Source organism: Brachyhypopomus gauderio, chromosome 20, assembly GCF_052324685.1.
Source record: "Brachyhypopomus gauderio isolate BG-103 chromosome 20, BGAUD_0.2, whole genome shotgun sequence".
In the NCBI taxonomy this organism is placed as follows: Eukaryota; Metazoa; Chordata; class Actinopteri; order Gymnotiformes; family Hypopomidae; genus Brachyhypopomus; species Brachyhypopomus gauderio.
In genome coordinates this window covers 13755535-13772000 of record NC_135230.1, presented here as the reverse complement: position 1 = coordinate 13772000, position 16466 = coordinate 13755535, and the positions used below count along the sequence as shown (strand labels likewise).

General features: G+C 44.0%; 1 protein-coding gene across 2 annotated transcripts; it reads right to left on the bottom strand.

The window, feature by feature from the left end:
* Window positions 1-235: 235 nt before the first annotated feature.
* Window positions 236-11392, bottom strand: LOC143484086 (MSL complex subunit 3-like). Of its 2 annotated transcripts, none has more exons than XM_076982584.1 (13): window positions 11154-11392; window positions 9958-10040; window positions 9598-9693; window positions 9218-9318; window positions 8938-9032; window positions 8429-8560; window positions 8109-8273; window positions 7754-7908; window positions 4848-5167; window positions 4296-4405; window positions 3830-3929; window positions 3607-3691; window positions 236-1101 (listed from the first exon to the last, which is right to left on the bottom strand). In XM_076982584.1, the coding sequence occupies exons 1-13, from the start codon at window positions 11250-11252 to the stop codon at window positions 1002-1004; spliced, it is 1641 nt and encodes a 546-aa protein (XP_076838699.1). In that variant the 5' UTR covers window positions 11253-11392; the 3' UTR covers window positions 236-1001. The 2 variants fall into 2 exon arrangements, with proteins under 2 accessions (XP_076838699.1, XP_076838700.1); XM_076982585.1 differs by lacking the exon at window positions 11154-11392 and adding an exon at window positions 10968-11011 and having other exon boundaries at window positions 237-1101.
* Between the last annotated feature and the right edge of the window lie 5074 nt (window positions 11393-16466).

The following is a 16466-nucleotide window of genomic DNA, read 5'->3' as shown; positions in this document are numbered from 1 at the left end:
TGTTACACAGAGTACACTGCATCTATATTTTATAGCACCATAAAATGACTTCTCAAGTGACTGGATAGTCAATTTTATAGCACTTAATCCTGAAAATGTTTTTTGTGGTTAAAAAGGTTTAATCTGAATGGGTATGATGCCACAGAAACACAGGTCTGAAATTCCATAAGTGCAAATGGAAGAACACATACTGTGGAAAGGCTGGAAAAATCCAGACAAAACATTTTTTTAACTTAGGATGTTTTAATAAAAAAACCAAAATATTTTTATTAACAAACACTTAAGTTGCAAGTTTACATGCTTTCAAAGACGTTATTACAGACAAGACCTACAGTCATTCAATGTTCTCTGAATAGCAGCCATTTTAGGGATCGGTTCATGAATGTGATCTGATCCTACATTCGCAGGGCTCTCAAGTCTCACGCATTGAGCGTGTGACACACGCACACGCTCACAAAAATCTAGTTTATTTGCCTCCGATCCATATCTATGTTGCCCTCCACTGGCGATCGATCGCGATATACTTTGTGCTATGGCACAAAGGGCATCCGACCAATGAACACTGGCCTTGTTGACAGGTGCTGATTAACAACACAAGGAGAATCAACAACAAATACAACATTAGAACTTTACCCTGTTGGTAGGAGTCAGAAGTACAAATGGTTCACAGATCTTCAGTTCCCACGTGAGCCTCCAAACTGAGTCTTTCTTGCTGCGTTCGTCGCTTGCGGGAGCAAAGTGGGCGGAAAAAGCCAGAAGGGGGGCGAGGCAGAGGGGGAGGAGAAAATGCACAAGGAGGCGGGGCCTACAGAAGAGAGCCAAGGACAGGCTGGTTCTTAAGCCCTTGTATGTCCAAAGAAAGCCGTGCAAATCAAAAAGCAAAGAGAAAAAAAAGAGCAAGAGATGCTGTTGCCCCACCAGTGAGGAAAACGAGACAGCATGAGCTGGGCAGGATGAGTCTGGCATTGTGGGGCGGGGCTGGCACTTGGAGGGGCGGGGTCTCAGCAGACTGGGCGTGGCTGCTTCATGCAGTAGTGGGCCTCGGTGGCAGATACATACGCTGACTCAGGGAAGAAGTCCTCATGAAACTCAGCCAAGAACCTGCCCAAGAGACAGAGCAAAGATGATGTCAAAGACCAGCACTAGGGCGCAGATGTTGTTTAGATAAAGGACACAGCGGCTGCCATCAAAGTTCTGGCACATACACATTTTTCATCTTTTGATATTTTACATTTGTGAATGGAGCAAGGATGACGAATCAATTTAGGAGCAAAGGTAATCAATCAAATGTCGGCTTTACAAGGAAAAACATTAAGTATTTGTAGTCAAAAGACCTTTGCACAGCATATATTACTCGTCCCGAGCACTAGCTAATTAATCACTGCACAAGTGCTAAACCGAACACAGAACTGACCTCTCATCAGTTTAGAAAGTGATAATTTGGTTTTAGCAAATATTCCAACATACTTGGCTTTAGAGAAAACAGCAGAAGTAATATACAAACTGCAAATTCAAAAAGTCAAGAACTGGTTCTGATAAACTGACAACTTAACATAAATAGCCAGAGGCTTTAGGATACATGAAGACCACTCTCAGTGGACAACCGTGGTGAGCATATGTTGAATAATCCGCCACACAGTGTAATAATTCAACATAACCCATATCGTGATGAATTAGCATGGCGTCAAACCCACCGACCCATTTGATTATGTCTGAATATCTAGATTTATGTCTGTACTTCCTTTTTTAAAGATTAACTGGACGCAGTTCATACTGAAGACTGGAGTCGAACCCAGTTGCAGATCCAGGGGACAGTCATCGTCTTCTTGTCATGGTCAACACGGGTCCATGAGGCACCAGGCCAACTTAAAGAACCCGAATGTTTGTAGGAAAAAATCTCCTGTGCTAAATCCCACAAACCCATGCTACCGCCACTTGGCACCCCCCACTGGACGGGAGAGTCATTACTGTAAACACACCTTTCCTGTACTGATATTTTTATACAATCGAGAGTGACTATTGTTCAGGGCTTGGTGAAAATTAAAAGGTATGGAAATGTACTTTAAAAGAATAATAATATAGACAGAAAGCCTCACATGTAATCATGTGTTCCGGTGCTTGGCCCATAACCCATCATGCAACGTGTTCACACCTCGTAAACAAGCCTTCTATTACTCTCCCTTTGTTTTGCGAAAAAGGAATTAGCCTGAAAAGTCTTTAAAGAAAAGGAAATCGTGTTAACTGAAAATTCGACATTAGTAATCAGAGAAAGCCATCTCTGACTGCAGGCGTTTGCACTGAGAGTAAAACTAGAAGACAAGAGCTTGTAGACTGTGCTCTACAGCGCCAAGTGGCTGGAGACGGAACTGCAGCCTTTTTGATTAGAGAGGAGAATCTCAGGGCAGGATTTAAAGATTAGTCTGCAGACTTGTGCAACATCCACTTATCTCCAGCACTTTCACTGTGAAATCACACCCTCCCTCTTCTGCAGAGGGGCGGAGGCGTCGGATAACACCTCCACCCCTCCTCCACCCCCGCTGTGATCTCTTCAGCCCGACAACAGAGAGGCAGGCGTGGTGGAGGCGGGGGCCTCTGCCACCCCCGGGCTGCACGGATGCGTGAGGTAATGAACATCTAGGTCCACACAGAGAACCCGCACAGCGCCCTCTGCTGGCCACACGACCGGCAGACAGAGGACCTGAGCTTCAGGGGGTCTGGCGTGTCCTTTCCTAACTCTGTTAGTTTGTGAAATTGGTGATGGTACACCTTTGGTGTAGCAAAGTGAGCCCGACGCGTTTGGTTCAGTACCGGAGTGGAGCGGGAGGTCATGTGGGTAACACTTTAGCGCCGAGCTCACCGGCATGCCAAATACCACTGACTTTAGAGGGCGGGAGCGGAGTCTCAGGGGACCAGTCTCAGGGGGCTGGTGCAGCTTGTGCCCAAGAAACCTGGGAATGTCACTGCCTACTATAAGAGCCACTGATCTGAACACAGTTAATCACACAACATAATGACCACTACTGATTCAGCACAACAGGAATGTGGCCAACACATACATAAATAGAATATAACTCCACTTAGAAAAGTACATAAACAAACATTTATGCCGTATATTTGACAGTCAGCTTGTTGGATTTATATATATAATTAGAACTCCTATGAGTCAGTACAGGATGGCATTTTTGCATTACGCTCCTGCATTGAAATTCACAAAGGATTTATAATACCGCAAGCACTTCAGGTACCCTGCTGTGGACATGAATTACAGCCCATCATTCTGTGAAAGATGGCTTGGCGTGGTTTTGATTAAGCGTGAATGACTATTTATTCCTGTTTTGGAGCAGTTCCGACATGTTTAGCTAGAAGTCATAACATCACTGAGTGACGCTCGGAGCTTAAGAGAGTGGCACCAACCTGACCCGCACAGTTACGTCTGTCCATTCTGACACATTTTACACCACGTCCTTTCTTCAAAACCATTGTGGCTGCCCCCCCCCCCCCCCCCAAAAATGCCGAGCGGCCTCCAGGTCTTTCTATTCACCCACCCCCACGTCACTGTGGAAGTATCTGCATGGACTAAGCCCCTGTGCCCGGAGTGGGACGTACCTCAGAAACAACTCCAGGTGCTTCACCAAGGCCCTCAGGTTCTTCTCAGGTAGGTGCATCTTCCCCAGGATCTCTGGAAGCTTCACTGGAGAGAAACAGGAACGTTCAAATCAGCGTTATGTAACTCCACGCCACCGCACTGCGTGACGTACACGTCTGTCAACTTGGGTTAAACTGAACCCAGAGCTACAGGCGATGTGGGCGGGGCCTGTGGACCACTCACCGAACAGGCGGAGCAGGTGCTGGGAGCCGTAGAGGTAGGACGGGGGCGGAGGCTGGTCGCTCAGGGGGTAGTTGTCTGGCGTCAGTCTCCAGCTCAGGACCTGGGGCGGGCATCGATAGCGCCATTCAAGTCACCATTAACGAGCGAAAGGCCGTGGGTCTGTTTAAACTAGCGCAAACACAAAGATTCTCTCACGCCCCCGAGCACCAGAGAAGCTTCTGCCGAGGCTTCACTGATAATGTGCCGGGTGGGGTGGGGTCACCTGGCAATCATCTACCGTGCTCATCTGAACTTTCCAGAACTCAACGCAGTTATTGGGTTAAGGAGGGAACCAAACAGAAGGGTCAAATGTGGCTGAAAAGCAGCAATTTATAGCTATACGTATCCTTACTCACATGACCTAGGGCCTAAGCAAATGAGAAAAATTAGAGTAGCTGATCTCAGGTCAGTAGCACGGGGAACCTGCCTCGTTCAGTTCGTTGTTGCGGCGACCCTCCAGTCCTGAGAACACACCGCTGCCGTCCTTGCTGGGGGTCAGTGGCACCGGGGACGAGGAGCCACTGTGCACTGGGGTTCCTGCGCAAAGCAAATGAAGATTACAAAAAAGTCTCTACGACGTTAAAACACAGCAGGTCGAATACGCGAGAAAACACCAAAAACGGAGGTGAACGAGCGCCATCTAGTGGACTCATGACGCTATTGCCGAGACATTACCTGAAAAGTTCGTTTCCACTGGAGGTACCAAACGGTTACAGGCAGTAACCGTTACAATCGCTTATCCCCAAAAACTCAATTTGGTGCTTACAAACAGTCAGCACGGTGTTCTCAACACCATTAATGTAGCCATGCTCAGTGGCAGAAAGCAGGAATTACTTCACTGGTTATACATTTTCCTTCTCATCAACCAGCAGCGAGGTGTTTAAAGCAAGTGTAGCATAATTATGACAAACACAAACCCTCTCTGACACCAGAACCAGAACTACTGTCAGGAGCCCAGAATGCACCAGAGGCTACTCACTCTTCTCCAGGTTGAGGAAGAACTTGGGCAGGGGAGCGGGGGCGTCCGAGTGCCTGCGCTTGGGCTGGGGGGAGACGCTGCTGCCGCCCCCGGACCCGGACCCGCCCCCGTCGGCGCCGCGGTCTCCTCCGGACGTGTTGCGGGTGGAGCGCCTCAGGGACTGGGCCGAGTCCGAGTCCGCGTGCGCGCACCGGCGACGTTTGGGCGTGACGGCCGTAGCCACGGGCCCGCCGGCCGGCTCGCTGGGCGGAGGCTGGCTGTCCGTGGACTGGGGGGTGGAGGGGTTGAGGCTCGGGCTGGGCGAGCGCTCCCGCAGGGTCCTGCGCACGGGGCAATAAGACGCACGGGGCAATAAGACATGTGACGCTGCGCCCTGCTTTGGAATTCAAGACATTTTGTGCTGAACTCAAACTTCACGCGCTGAAACCGCCTTTGCCCAACGTTTTGCTGTTGTAAGCTTTTGTCGCGGGCGAGAAATAAAAATCGCAGTGCGGGCGCTTCTATAATGATTGCACTGCAGGTTTCCTAAGTAGAATCTATGCAGCTTCATGGTGCCTATGGTCACTTTTAAACCTGAACGCAACAAGGAAGGGACAGTGGTGTACACCAACATTGATCCACAGGCTAAATGAAACAGATGAATACATTTCAAGGGTACCCCAGAGCCCTATAGAGAGAGAGTCGCGTCAACTCCGTTCACTCCAATGGACCAGTTTTTTACAGCAATGGCGGATCGTGGAGCCTGTCAATAGTTCCCGGAAGTTAGCAGCAAATACGAGCAGCGCAGTCAAACTGGAGTAGTGGACCATCTGTGATACACTTTTACAGGTTAGTACGCTTAAAAAATCAGATTGTGTATTATAAGGACATCAGAATCAAATTAGCATGTGCATTAAAATGTGAATTAAAGCATTTTAGTGAATTATCCACCTCTTAATAAGCAGATTTAGGGAACTAAATCTATGCTAAGACAACGCGAATACGGTTAGCGAGATTTCACATTAACGACCGACAGCCTATTAATTGTAAATTCCTCTCTTAATGTCATTTCACCTAAACGCGATGTTTTTGCGGGGTAGCTAGTATTGGTTAAATATAACATTTGAGTGTGATTGTAGAGTGTGTTGGGTAGAGGAGGTGAAATGAGGATATCCATTTTGGAGTACCAGCTAACGTTTTATTTCCTTTTATTTATTTATCCTTATTTTTTATTTTCCTTTTTATTTCGTTTTATTTATTTTTATTTTATTAACATATTTCCTCAGTTTTTGAAACTGCTGGATATAAAAGACGTATACTATTTAGTGTGATTAAGTTTTAAATATTCTATCACTTAAAGAAATAATATAATTATTAGGAGTTCATACTTATTATACCTGTGTCAACACTATAGCTGTGATCAGCAGCTATGGGCCCTGTCTTTACAGGTCCAGTGGAGCGTCGTATTGCAGGGGGCTTCCTCTTTCTGAGTGCGGGGCGATGCACAAAAATGGTGGGAACAGCATCTGCTCTCAGTCTAGTCTTGCCCTGTTTGGTTTTGATGAACTGGTCTGCCTCAAAATGTGCCTGCAGAGTGATGTGAGTTTACTCCTCACACATGACAACTCAGTTTTTTCTACCCATATACATATCCCATAGTGGGTGAATACACAGTATTAGAGAACACTTACTGGATACGTATACACTCATTACACGTGTAAAAAACAACCAAGGATGTGCAACAAGTTCAAATTCATATCACATCAATACTCATAATAATAATTTTCTCCTGTCTTTTTCTCCTCTCTCTCTTTAAGCCAAAGAACCATAGGGGATTCAATGGAGCCTGCAACTAGATAGCACCCTCACCCGAGTCTGTCTGGAGTCTTTGATTTTTTTTGTTCACTATTCTGTATTTTAATAAATCAGGCATTAAGCTTTCCAATAGTGTGTTTATTGTGAAAAGTGCAAATGCAGTGTTTGATGATTACCTCACATATATATTTGCTGTTGTAATCTTTAGTGAGGGTAAGATTGCTCCTGCTTAGTTGAGACAACCATTTTTTTCTCCTCTCAGTATCAGTGGGGAAACCATACATTTTTGCTCGATTGGAGCATCCCCATGCAACACAGCAAACCATGGTGGACACTACACAACACGGAGGAAAGGACACAGAAAAACTGCTTGACATGATAATCATATTTGAGATTATTAGAGATTTATTTAATGAATTAATTGCTGTAAATAAGTGTGTATTAAAAAGACAAGATATATATATAATTTATCAATGTATTTTAATGTCATATACTGTCTGGATGTAAATGTAATGTGTTTTAATGTACCCTTTAAAGCATATTTCTGCACAATGAAGTCAAAGAATTTTCCTTCTGTCAGAAAATGTACATTAGTCATTTAGATTACTTAGGTCACCAATACCTATCTACATATCTAATCTGAATTTCTCACCCCTTCCTGTCCCTCTAAATATATAAATGAACGTAATATATAACAATTATAAAACAATCAAAGCATTAAACAGCAATGTGCTCTAAAATTAGCCTAAAGTTGGTCGTTATATGTTCACAATAGTCCTCAAATCGCAGTTCTGTCTGTGTTTATGCGCTCAAATTGAACTTCCTGGAACTATCTGAAGCCTCCGTGAATCACGTGACCATCAAGCGTTTTGAACTTCCGTTGTCGCGACTCTCTCTCTATACGGCTCTGGGGTACCCAAAGCCATAACGATGCTTGATGTTAATGACGTTTGGCACAAATTGGTTTCCGACACGTTAAAACAGTCTACAACAAAGGTAACGACGCACCACACTGTCCAAGTACCTGTCAGAGTGAGGAGACATTTGAGGTTTTCAGCATCAACTCTAAACTGGGCTGGGTTCTGTGACGCATGCTGACCGGCAGTGCTTACCTGCTAGAGCATCCAGACCCGTCACTGATTGGCTGGAAGAACTTAGAAGAGCTGACCTTCTTGAACTGAGCCTGCTCGTTGGGATACAGGAGGATCATGGGTAAGGTGAAGTCAAAGGTGATCCTCAGCCCATCCACCATCTCCTTACACAGCTCCTCACTGTCGGTGGAGAGCACATGAGAAAGGCTTAAAAACCGTCCGAGGTTCCCCTCTGCCTTCAAAGTCTTAAAGCAGGGGCTGGTCACGTTCGCAAAAGGAGAACGTCAAATCAGCGATTCCCCTTCACGTCAGACTACATATTCACAGCCGCATTGCCTCGTCTCAAACACCCCATCCAACAAACAAACGGAGGAACTTGCTTCTTCTCAGGAGGCACGTAGTGCGGGCTGAGGCTGCACTGTGTGGAGCTCTGCGGGTGCCGATAGCGCTCGTTGGCGGAGAAGGCGGCGTTTATGGTGAAGTGCTTCACGTACGACTCCAGAATGTTCACGATGTTCATCAAGCACGGGAGCTTCACCAGCTGAAGACAAACGAAAGGAACCGAATGTAGAACGTTATGAATGAAGAGGCAATGGTTTCATGATGGTCTCCATAATTGTTTTGATAATAACCAGTTCACGCAGGTCTTTCACCATAAAAAAACCCCCACATGTGCTGGGATGCAGTTCACACTACCTTCTTCCGTTTGTTGATGTAATAGCAATCATCTTCCAGCTTCTTCCTGAGGACATCGGGGATGTCGATGCTTATAGTGACATTCTTGTTGTCCTCACCGTCCCTCTTTGTGTGCGTCTCCTGCTCTTCTCTCTACGGCGTAAAAAAAAAAGACCACACAAATGTCCTGATCTCACATGGTGCTTGTACTGTGAGGACAAACACCCAAAATTCTATGGAAGTGGTGTGAGTGGCTCAATCTGTGTTAACAGAGATGCTGTTCAAGGTTTTTTTTTTATTTCAAGATTAATTCGCTTGTTATTATCTGACTAAAGAAACTACATTTTAAACATATCTTAAACCACGTATTATCAAGAATGCACAGTACAATAAACAGACTGAAAACATACAATAAACTAGAGATTTTAATACGGCGGATTGCGGAGGTTTCTTAGCTGGCTGCATGACTACACTGCACTTGAATAGGCCATGATGCCGGTCCACGGTTGACAGAGGATCTCACAGCTCACCATTTCATCCAAGTCTGCAGATGAGTCACTTTCACTTTTTATAGACTCTGGGTCAGAGTCGTCCTCGCCACTGGCTTCAGACGACGAGATCAAAGCTGCCCAGATACAACAAAATACAAAACAAACCATCAGCAAATGCACGGATGATCATCACAAAGTCAGGGTGTCAGGGACCGTATGCTGCAAATAAATATCTGATTATATTTTCACAAGAATGACACACACACACACACACACACACATAACCATTATGTCCATTTCAGAAAACAAAACTGCTTACAAGCATCATCACTCTCCTCCTTTTCCTCTTCAGGCAGGCTTTTTAACACCGAGTTAACACCTGGCAGACGACAGCGTCGCTTCCTCCATCCTTTTCTCCTCCTGTCAGGAACAAAGGATTTTTGTTACTCTGATTCTAGTGACAGTGTGATACATTCGCTCAAATCTGTGGACGCGTTGGGCTGATTTGCCCTGAGGTCGCGTTACAGGATCTTTACAACATGTCAGATGATCCGTCTCAGCCCAACCTACAACGCTTTTTGGAGCTGGATTCTGTAAATCTCATTTTGTAGCTTCAGACCACAGCTTCAACTTTTAACTATTGGGCTTTTACGATAACATTTGCGTATAAAAATAAACAAGGTGATGAAGGAAACATACATGCGAGCCAAAGCTTTGCGCGCCAGTTTACGTTGTAATTTGCGGTTTTCTTCGGAATCTCCAAGTACATGATCCTCCGCGGCCCAACGATCCCAGCTGTGGACGGAGCACAACACTCAGACGGCACCTCGGCTAGCAGCTAGCGCTCGACCCAGCTGCGAGCTCCGTAAAATGAGACGTCTGTTCGGCGTGTTAGCTAACTCTGCTGGACAATTTAGCTAGGATCAGTAGCTAGAGTGTAAATACGCTGTTCCCAGCTACGTGGCAAACCCGACTTGATGTGTACAGCACCGCTACACGGTTAGCTCGCTGGCTAACTAGCTCGCTGGCTAACCCGGTACCGTTGTAGGAACCTCTTACCTTCGGTTCCAACCGTTGAAGTGAATCAGATACTTTGGGACCCTCTTTGCCTTCTCATCTTTTCCTATTATAATATCAACAACCTACAAGACAAGAATTTAAACAGTCAAACTAAAAAAATAAATTGCAAAAAAAAAAAACAAAACGTCTTGGAATAACAGCTTTAGATATATGTGGCAAGGCACAATTATGGGATCCGCCGAGCTCCGCTTCTCTTCCCCCCCACCAGCTTCCCAAAACATACAATGGGGGTCGCGGGAGCGCGCGCCGCCGCGCGAACGCGCAACGTGGCAACGACGTCACCAGACCGCGGGAACAAACGAGCGCGCGTCCGCGTGCCGCTCGTCAGGAGGACGCGCGGGGGCCGGTGATGGAGCTTGTAGCTAGGCTACGCGTACTTGCAGCAGAAACGTTCAGCCGTGGTCAGTTATCGTTTAGTTAGATAACGCGTAAAACTCGTCTACTCGGCGAGTGGACGGGTTTCTTTCGTGAACAGGGCATAAACGAGGCGACACCTAGCCTTTAAACACGCGAAGTAAAAGTCCCTAAACCCAGCTAACTACAAAGTTATGAAGCTAGTTAGCCGAGACTGGCAGCTGGTTGACTTTAAGACTGATAGTTGGCGCAAAACAACTCGAGTGAGTTGAGTTCGCCTCTAGTATCCCAACAGTCCCGTTCGCCGTTTGAACAACACTAGCTGTGGTCATAACAAATACCGTCTACACCCATAATCGCACCTTTCTAATAGTTAATCATGTTACCTACATACATATAACCCCACTTATGCAGGTTGTGCAGTATGTGGAGGTGATCGCAGCGCTTACACACGGACGTTACAGGCCTTACATTAAACGGTGAAGTGCTAGCTGCTTAGCCAAGTTACTATCAATACTAGTTACAGGTTCCGAGTCAGAAACAGCCAACAGTCGGTCCAAGTTCTCGAGGAGTATCAAAACTTTGTTGAAGTGGCTCACTCGAGTGTCATTTTGGACAAGTTTGAGTAAACGCACCGAGGACGTGGACGTGTCGCCGCGCTAAACCAGCCGCGTCCGTAACCACTGAAAGCGATTTAACTTCTTAAACGATAAAAATAACACGTTCACTGGCGTAATGCATGCAAATTAGGATGCGGCTGGGTACAACGTTCTTACTCCCTAAAATACTCAGTCGTGTTGTACATTTTCGCCGTAAATTACCTTTGCATCATACAGCACTTTGGCCTTTGATGGATCAGGTTCGAAACAGAGAACTTTTTCTCCTTTATGGAATTTAAATTTCATTCCCCGAGAGTTCATTTGTTCATCATGGCGATCAGGAGAGGAGGAATCTGGACCCCCGCTCCTTAACCCATTCCCTGCCGGGCTCTTATCCTGCTGAAAAGTATGGAGATGGAGTGTGGGGTGCGCGGTCCTCAAACAGAAACGCGAGCGTATACTAAGTTTGGCCGTCAGAGTCTCCGTAGAAAAACATGACGTCAAAGTTGTGAGCGGAAAATCTTCAGTGTAAACAACTAATTGTTGTATAACAACAAAACCTGACGTATATCAATAAAACTTGTATTTCTACAAAGTGACGTCTAAACCAATTAGGCCAGATTTACTATATTGTGTTGAACGAACCGAATAAGAAACAATAGACACCCACACATTTTTATTCGCTTTGCTTGCTTTTTAAAAAATCGAGCCTCATTTAGATTTGGCTTGTGTGGAAAATCGAGAGTCCTTTTAAAAGGTGGGGCCTGTGGTCACTGCGTCTGCATTTCCTGTCTCTTCAGAAGCTGTAATTTTGCAAAAACAAACAAACGAACAAAAAACTGGTCTATCGAACATTTAGAACTTTTATATTTTAGCTCCTGGCGGAAGAAAAGAGCTGAGTTTATTGTAGAGCAACTCAATGCGCTGTTAAAACATCTATCCCAAGCTTGTCGTCCACACGAGGCCGCTACATTCTCATTCTTTATTAGTCGCGCGCCGCACTGCAACAGCCAAGAGGCCTTCGGGCATGTTCTGCAAATATTTGTGCTGCTTTATGGACGCACTTAGGTGTATTTTATATAACTCTCTCTCTCTCTCTCTCTCTCTCTCTCTCTCTCTCTCTCTCTCTCTCTCTCCATTTTTTTTTACTTTTACTCCCCCTTTTTGATCAGTAAGGTTAGAAACAATTAAAACACAACTGATATTTCCAAATTAACATATCAGAGAACTTCAAATCCATTTCATATGATGAGGAAGAACTGGGTAATTACCCTGGAATAAGATCAAGCATCTGCAAACACCAGGTAAAAAGATCACCCTCCAGACTGGAGAGTGAGACTGGTGTTAGGATCACCACAAACACCAGGTAAAAAGATCACCCTCCAGACTGGAGAGTGAGACACAAATGGGGAAATCATGGCATTGGGCTCAGTATTCTTTATATCAGAGAGTGATTTAAATATATCTGACCAAAACATGACTGCAGGCTTAGCATCTTAGATTGTCATTTTCCTAAAAGCCTCACTTTGGTAAGATTAGTACAATGGACAGTCTGAATAAGACTATATTTGCTACAAACTGATGACTTGTGAACACTCAAGAGCACCGTCTCATACCATCTTCAGAAAATTAAATGTATATTAGGCTAGATAGCCACCTGCAAAGGTTTTGGTAGTCTGAATGTCCTGATAGATTAGACATTTTATTTTTTGGTCTAATAAGGGATCTTCACTTTGCATCTACATGTGATGCCAATTAGGGTTGCAACGGTATGAGATTTTCACGGTATGATAACCGTCTCAGAAAATACCGCGGTATCACGGTTATCACGGTATCACAGTTAGTTTGTATATTATTAAAAGATACACTGACCCTTAAAGAAATTACAAGTTTTTTTTGTTCAATTAACTATTTATTGTAGAAACCTGGAACTATTGTATACAAAATGTCTCCTTTAAAAAAATAAGCTGTACACATGTTTAAATAAATACTGCAAAATTAGATAAACCTAAATCATGGATTTCAGTACAATTATTTAAGTTTAAATTATTTAATATCTGATAAACTCAACCTGGGTCAGTGTCTGATCAACAACTGTTGTAAACGTCCGTTGTACTGCCAAGTTAGAATATAACCAGATACTGCAGAAAGAGAGGATTTATTTCTGACATGACCCTCACAATAGAGATTTCTATTTTAAGGCTTTCACACCGAGTCTGGTTTTAACATATGAAAAACAGGCACGTAAAATTTTGAAAATGAACGCATGTAAATTAATGGCATCTTTCACATCCAGTGAAAGCAAGAACCTTAAAAATCTATGGATTTACACTTTCACTAGTGACCGTAGCGCGCGACTCGGCACAGTTCTTTTGTATTACGTTAACAAATACGAGCCTCTTGTAATTCCAGGACGAAACATGAGAGAACGTGAAGACGTTAAGACTGGGCGTTTTGAAAATAAACAACCATTAAATAATTTAATAAAAAGCGAATTATTTTGAGTATATGTATAAATATTTAACTTAATTAAGTTTAAGGTGCTGGGAAATATTGAAACGGACCTTTAAAGTTACGTACAAGTGCTTTAATTCCACCTTATAAAGGTGTATGAACCCTGCAAACATGACTTTGTTCATTGCGCTGAGGCGCGACGCGCGCAAAGTTACAAAATTCGAGACGTGCACGACCTCGCGAATCGACAGCGCGCGAGACCCGCGCTCACCGGCGGAGCCACCGCGATTACGTCATTTTCGCCGCTGATTTTAGTTAAGCTTTTTTTTTGTTAAAAAATTAGTTAAGTCTAATGCACTTTCTGCCATTCTCACTGCTGTGTGCTTAGTAGCTGAACCGGAGCGGAGTTGCGCATGCGCGGGTCAGTTTCTCCGCTGGCTTGCTTTTTACCGGTAATAAGCAAACGCACACGGTATGATAACCGTGCATTTTAATACCGTGGTATACCGTGAAACCGGTTACCGCTGCAACCCTAATGCCAATATATATCCTGTGAGTGGTCAAGAGTTTATTTTTGGTCCTTTGCCAAACCTAGAGTTTCCAGCCAGCCGGTTTGCCTCTGATAATATATGATTCATTCTGAAACCCTTTCAAGTGCATTTGCACTTCTGGAGCATTTATTTGTGTTATTGGAGTCATGGTGACACTAACATGCAAACAAATACCCATGCTCATCAACTGTAAACATCACCATGGAAATAATCCCATTAGGTTAAAAATATAATTGTGATTTATGGTAGATTATGTCATGCCTCTTCTATTTATCGTCATAAACAGGGGCATTGATTCTGATTCATATGTATGTGAAACAACAATGCATAACCTAGCACTACTAGCACTAAACATTTAAAGCGTTTAAACTGAAACATTCCAAATCATGATTCCAAAAAAGGAAAGAGAAGCAAAGGCTTAAAAAATCAATTCAGACCATTACTCCAATGGATAGCTTTGGGTGTTTAAGTGAAAGTATGGTCATCATTTCACTTTTGAATTGTTATCTTTTCCAAGCTTGCACACGTACATAAAATGCATGGCACTTATGCAGTAGACCATTTAATCTAGAAAGGTATTTCGATTCCTTATCAGCATGCACTAAACTGGGTGCCAAATCTCAAATACCTCATCCAATAAACTCATCTTACATCTCAAATTCCAAATAAAGGGTGGTTACATGTTTTTCAGACTGAAAATGTTTAGTCAGCTTAAAGCTGAACATTCCTCTCTAAATTTAGCAGCCGTTGGCATGACTTCAGTCTGTTCTGATAGTAGACAAAGAGCAGTGAAAAACTCATTTGTAAATGTAGGGGAGTGCTCTCTGATCAGAAACATTTCAGAGTTTCTCAAAGTATCTCTGGGTTTCTCAGTTAGCAACATAGCACGACCAGGTTTGGTATTTCTTCATTCTTGTTTAACTTGCTCATCTGACTGTATTTGTATTCGTTTGGCTGCTAAAGTTAATTAATGTCTCCGCACAAGCAGTATAGATCCTGCTGAGTTAATATGTTACAGTGTTTCATTTAAGCTTCATATGTAAGATTTGGATTGAAAAGGCAAAAAGGCCATATTACATAACATAATTCATACTCTTTTAGGAGAGCATCTTATGGGAACACAGCAAAATGTCCTATGTTTAGGCCTCATGCAAACGGCCTCTGACTCAAACCTGTTGGTTTATCTGCATTGTTGCAAAATGGTTATTCGTAGGACCTTCGGTGAATGTAATACCGATGCACTTTGTGATGCGTGACAGCTTTGACTTGCGTTCAATCTGTGTCCCATCCAAACATGCTTGTGTTGGACCGTCCTATTGAAACAACGTGTGCCTCTTGGCGTTTGTGGGAGACCACATGTGTTGTGTGGGCCCAAATGTGCAGTGATGTCATCCCTTGTTCTGACCCTGGGGTCAACAGCGTGCTCTGTTCTGCTGATTTCACCACTAGCGTCCTTCTGCGTGTTACACCCTGTGTGTGTGAGTGTAGTAACACACAGAGGAAGAGGCCTCTTTCTCTCTACCTATCTTTCTTGCTTTTTTTCAAATATTTTTCCTGGAATTAGGGGGCTGTGTTAGACAAGCACTGTGCTGGCGTTCTGTGTATTGCTACAGAGCTGTTGCAGAGTTTGGTGGTAGGCGCCTGTGTTTAGGAAACCTGCGCCTCTTTCTCTGACAACCTTCGAAGAACTGTCAGCATTTTATTTTCTCAGAAGCACCTGACATTTTTTTTATAATAATAATTTTCAGTCTCTGTCCTGAAATGTACCCCTGTCTGTCCTTAATGTCTCATTGACTTCCTCAGTCTGTGTTTTCCTCACGGTCTGCCATCGGTATGTGATTCGTCCTCGCGACTGTTCTGTTTCTCCGCCCCTTTATCTCTCCCTGTCTCTTTCCTCTATCTGTTTTTAGACTGCTAGAATCTGACTGAGCCCTTATCAGTACTAGGCAGGGTGTCTCTCTAAGCTGCTTTATCAGAACAGCCCTCCCCCAAGTCTCTCACGGTGCGTCCGCTCTCGGTCACCCTGTGCATACGTGTGGGCACACGCTCATTCACACACAGGGTCGTACAGGCACGCGAGTTCTGATGAGGTTTTTTTATTCTCAGGGATCACATAGGAACAATATTCACTCAGAGAATAAGCACTGTAATAAATGTTTGTACTTGTATTATGGCACTTTATAACTATAGCTTTATATAATTAAACACACTTTTTTGGGGGGGTGGCATTTGTTTTTGGAATAAACATTTCTGGTGATTTACATTATTACTGGAAATTCTTGATTTAAAGTTGTCATAGCTGTATATAGCATGGATTATGATTATACGAATTAATACACACGCGCGATAAACTCGTCCTTGTTTGAGTAGACGTGTTTAAACGGAATCTGAGATAGCAAGTAATCAGACGTTTCCGTTGAGAACTGTGATTCTAAGACGTTTTGTATATTGGGAAAACGTTTTATACAGCTACTACTAAAATAGAGAGTGAGGAGGGAGGGGTGGTGGTTCAGGACGTGGTGCTGGGGCG

Excerpts from the sequence above, each read along its gene's own strand:
- LOC143484086 (XM_076982584.1), bottom strand. The coding sequence starts at position 11,252 with ATGAACTCTCGGGGAATGAAATTTAAATTCCATAAAGGAGAAAAAGTT. Across the intron at positions 3,930-4,295 it reads GCAACAACGAACTGAACGAG|GTCCTGAGCTGGAGACTGAC; the intron begins GCAGGTTCCCCG and ends TGCCCGCCCCAG. Across the intron at positions 3,692-3,829 it reads GCACCTGCTCCGCCTGTTCG|TGAAGCTTCCAGAGATCCTG; the intron begins GTGAGTGGTCCA and ends GTTTCTCTCCAG.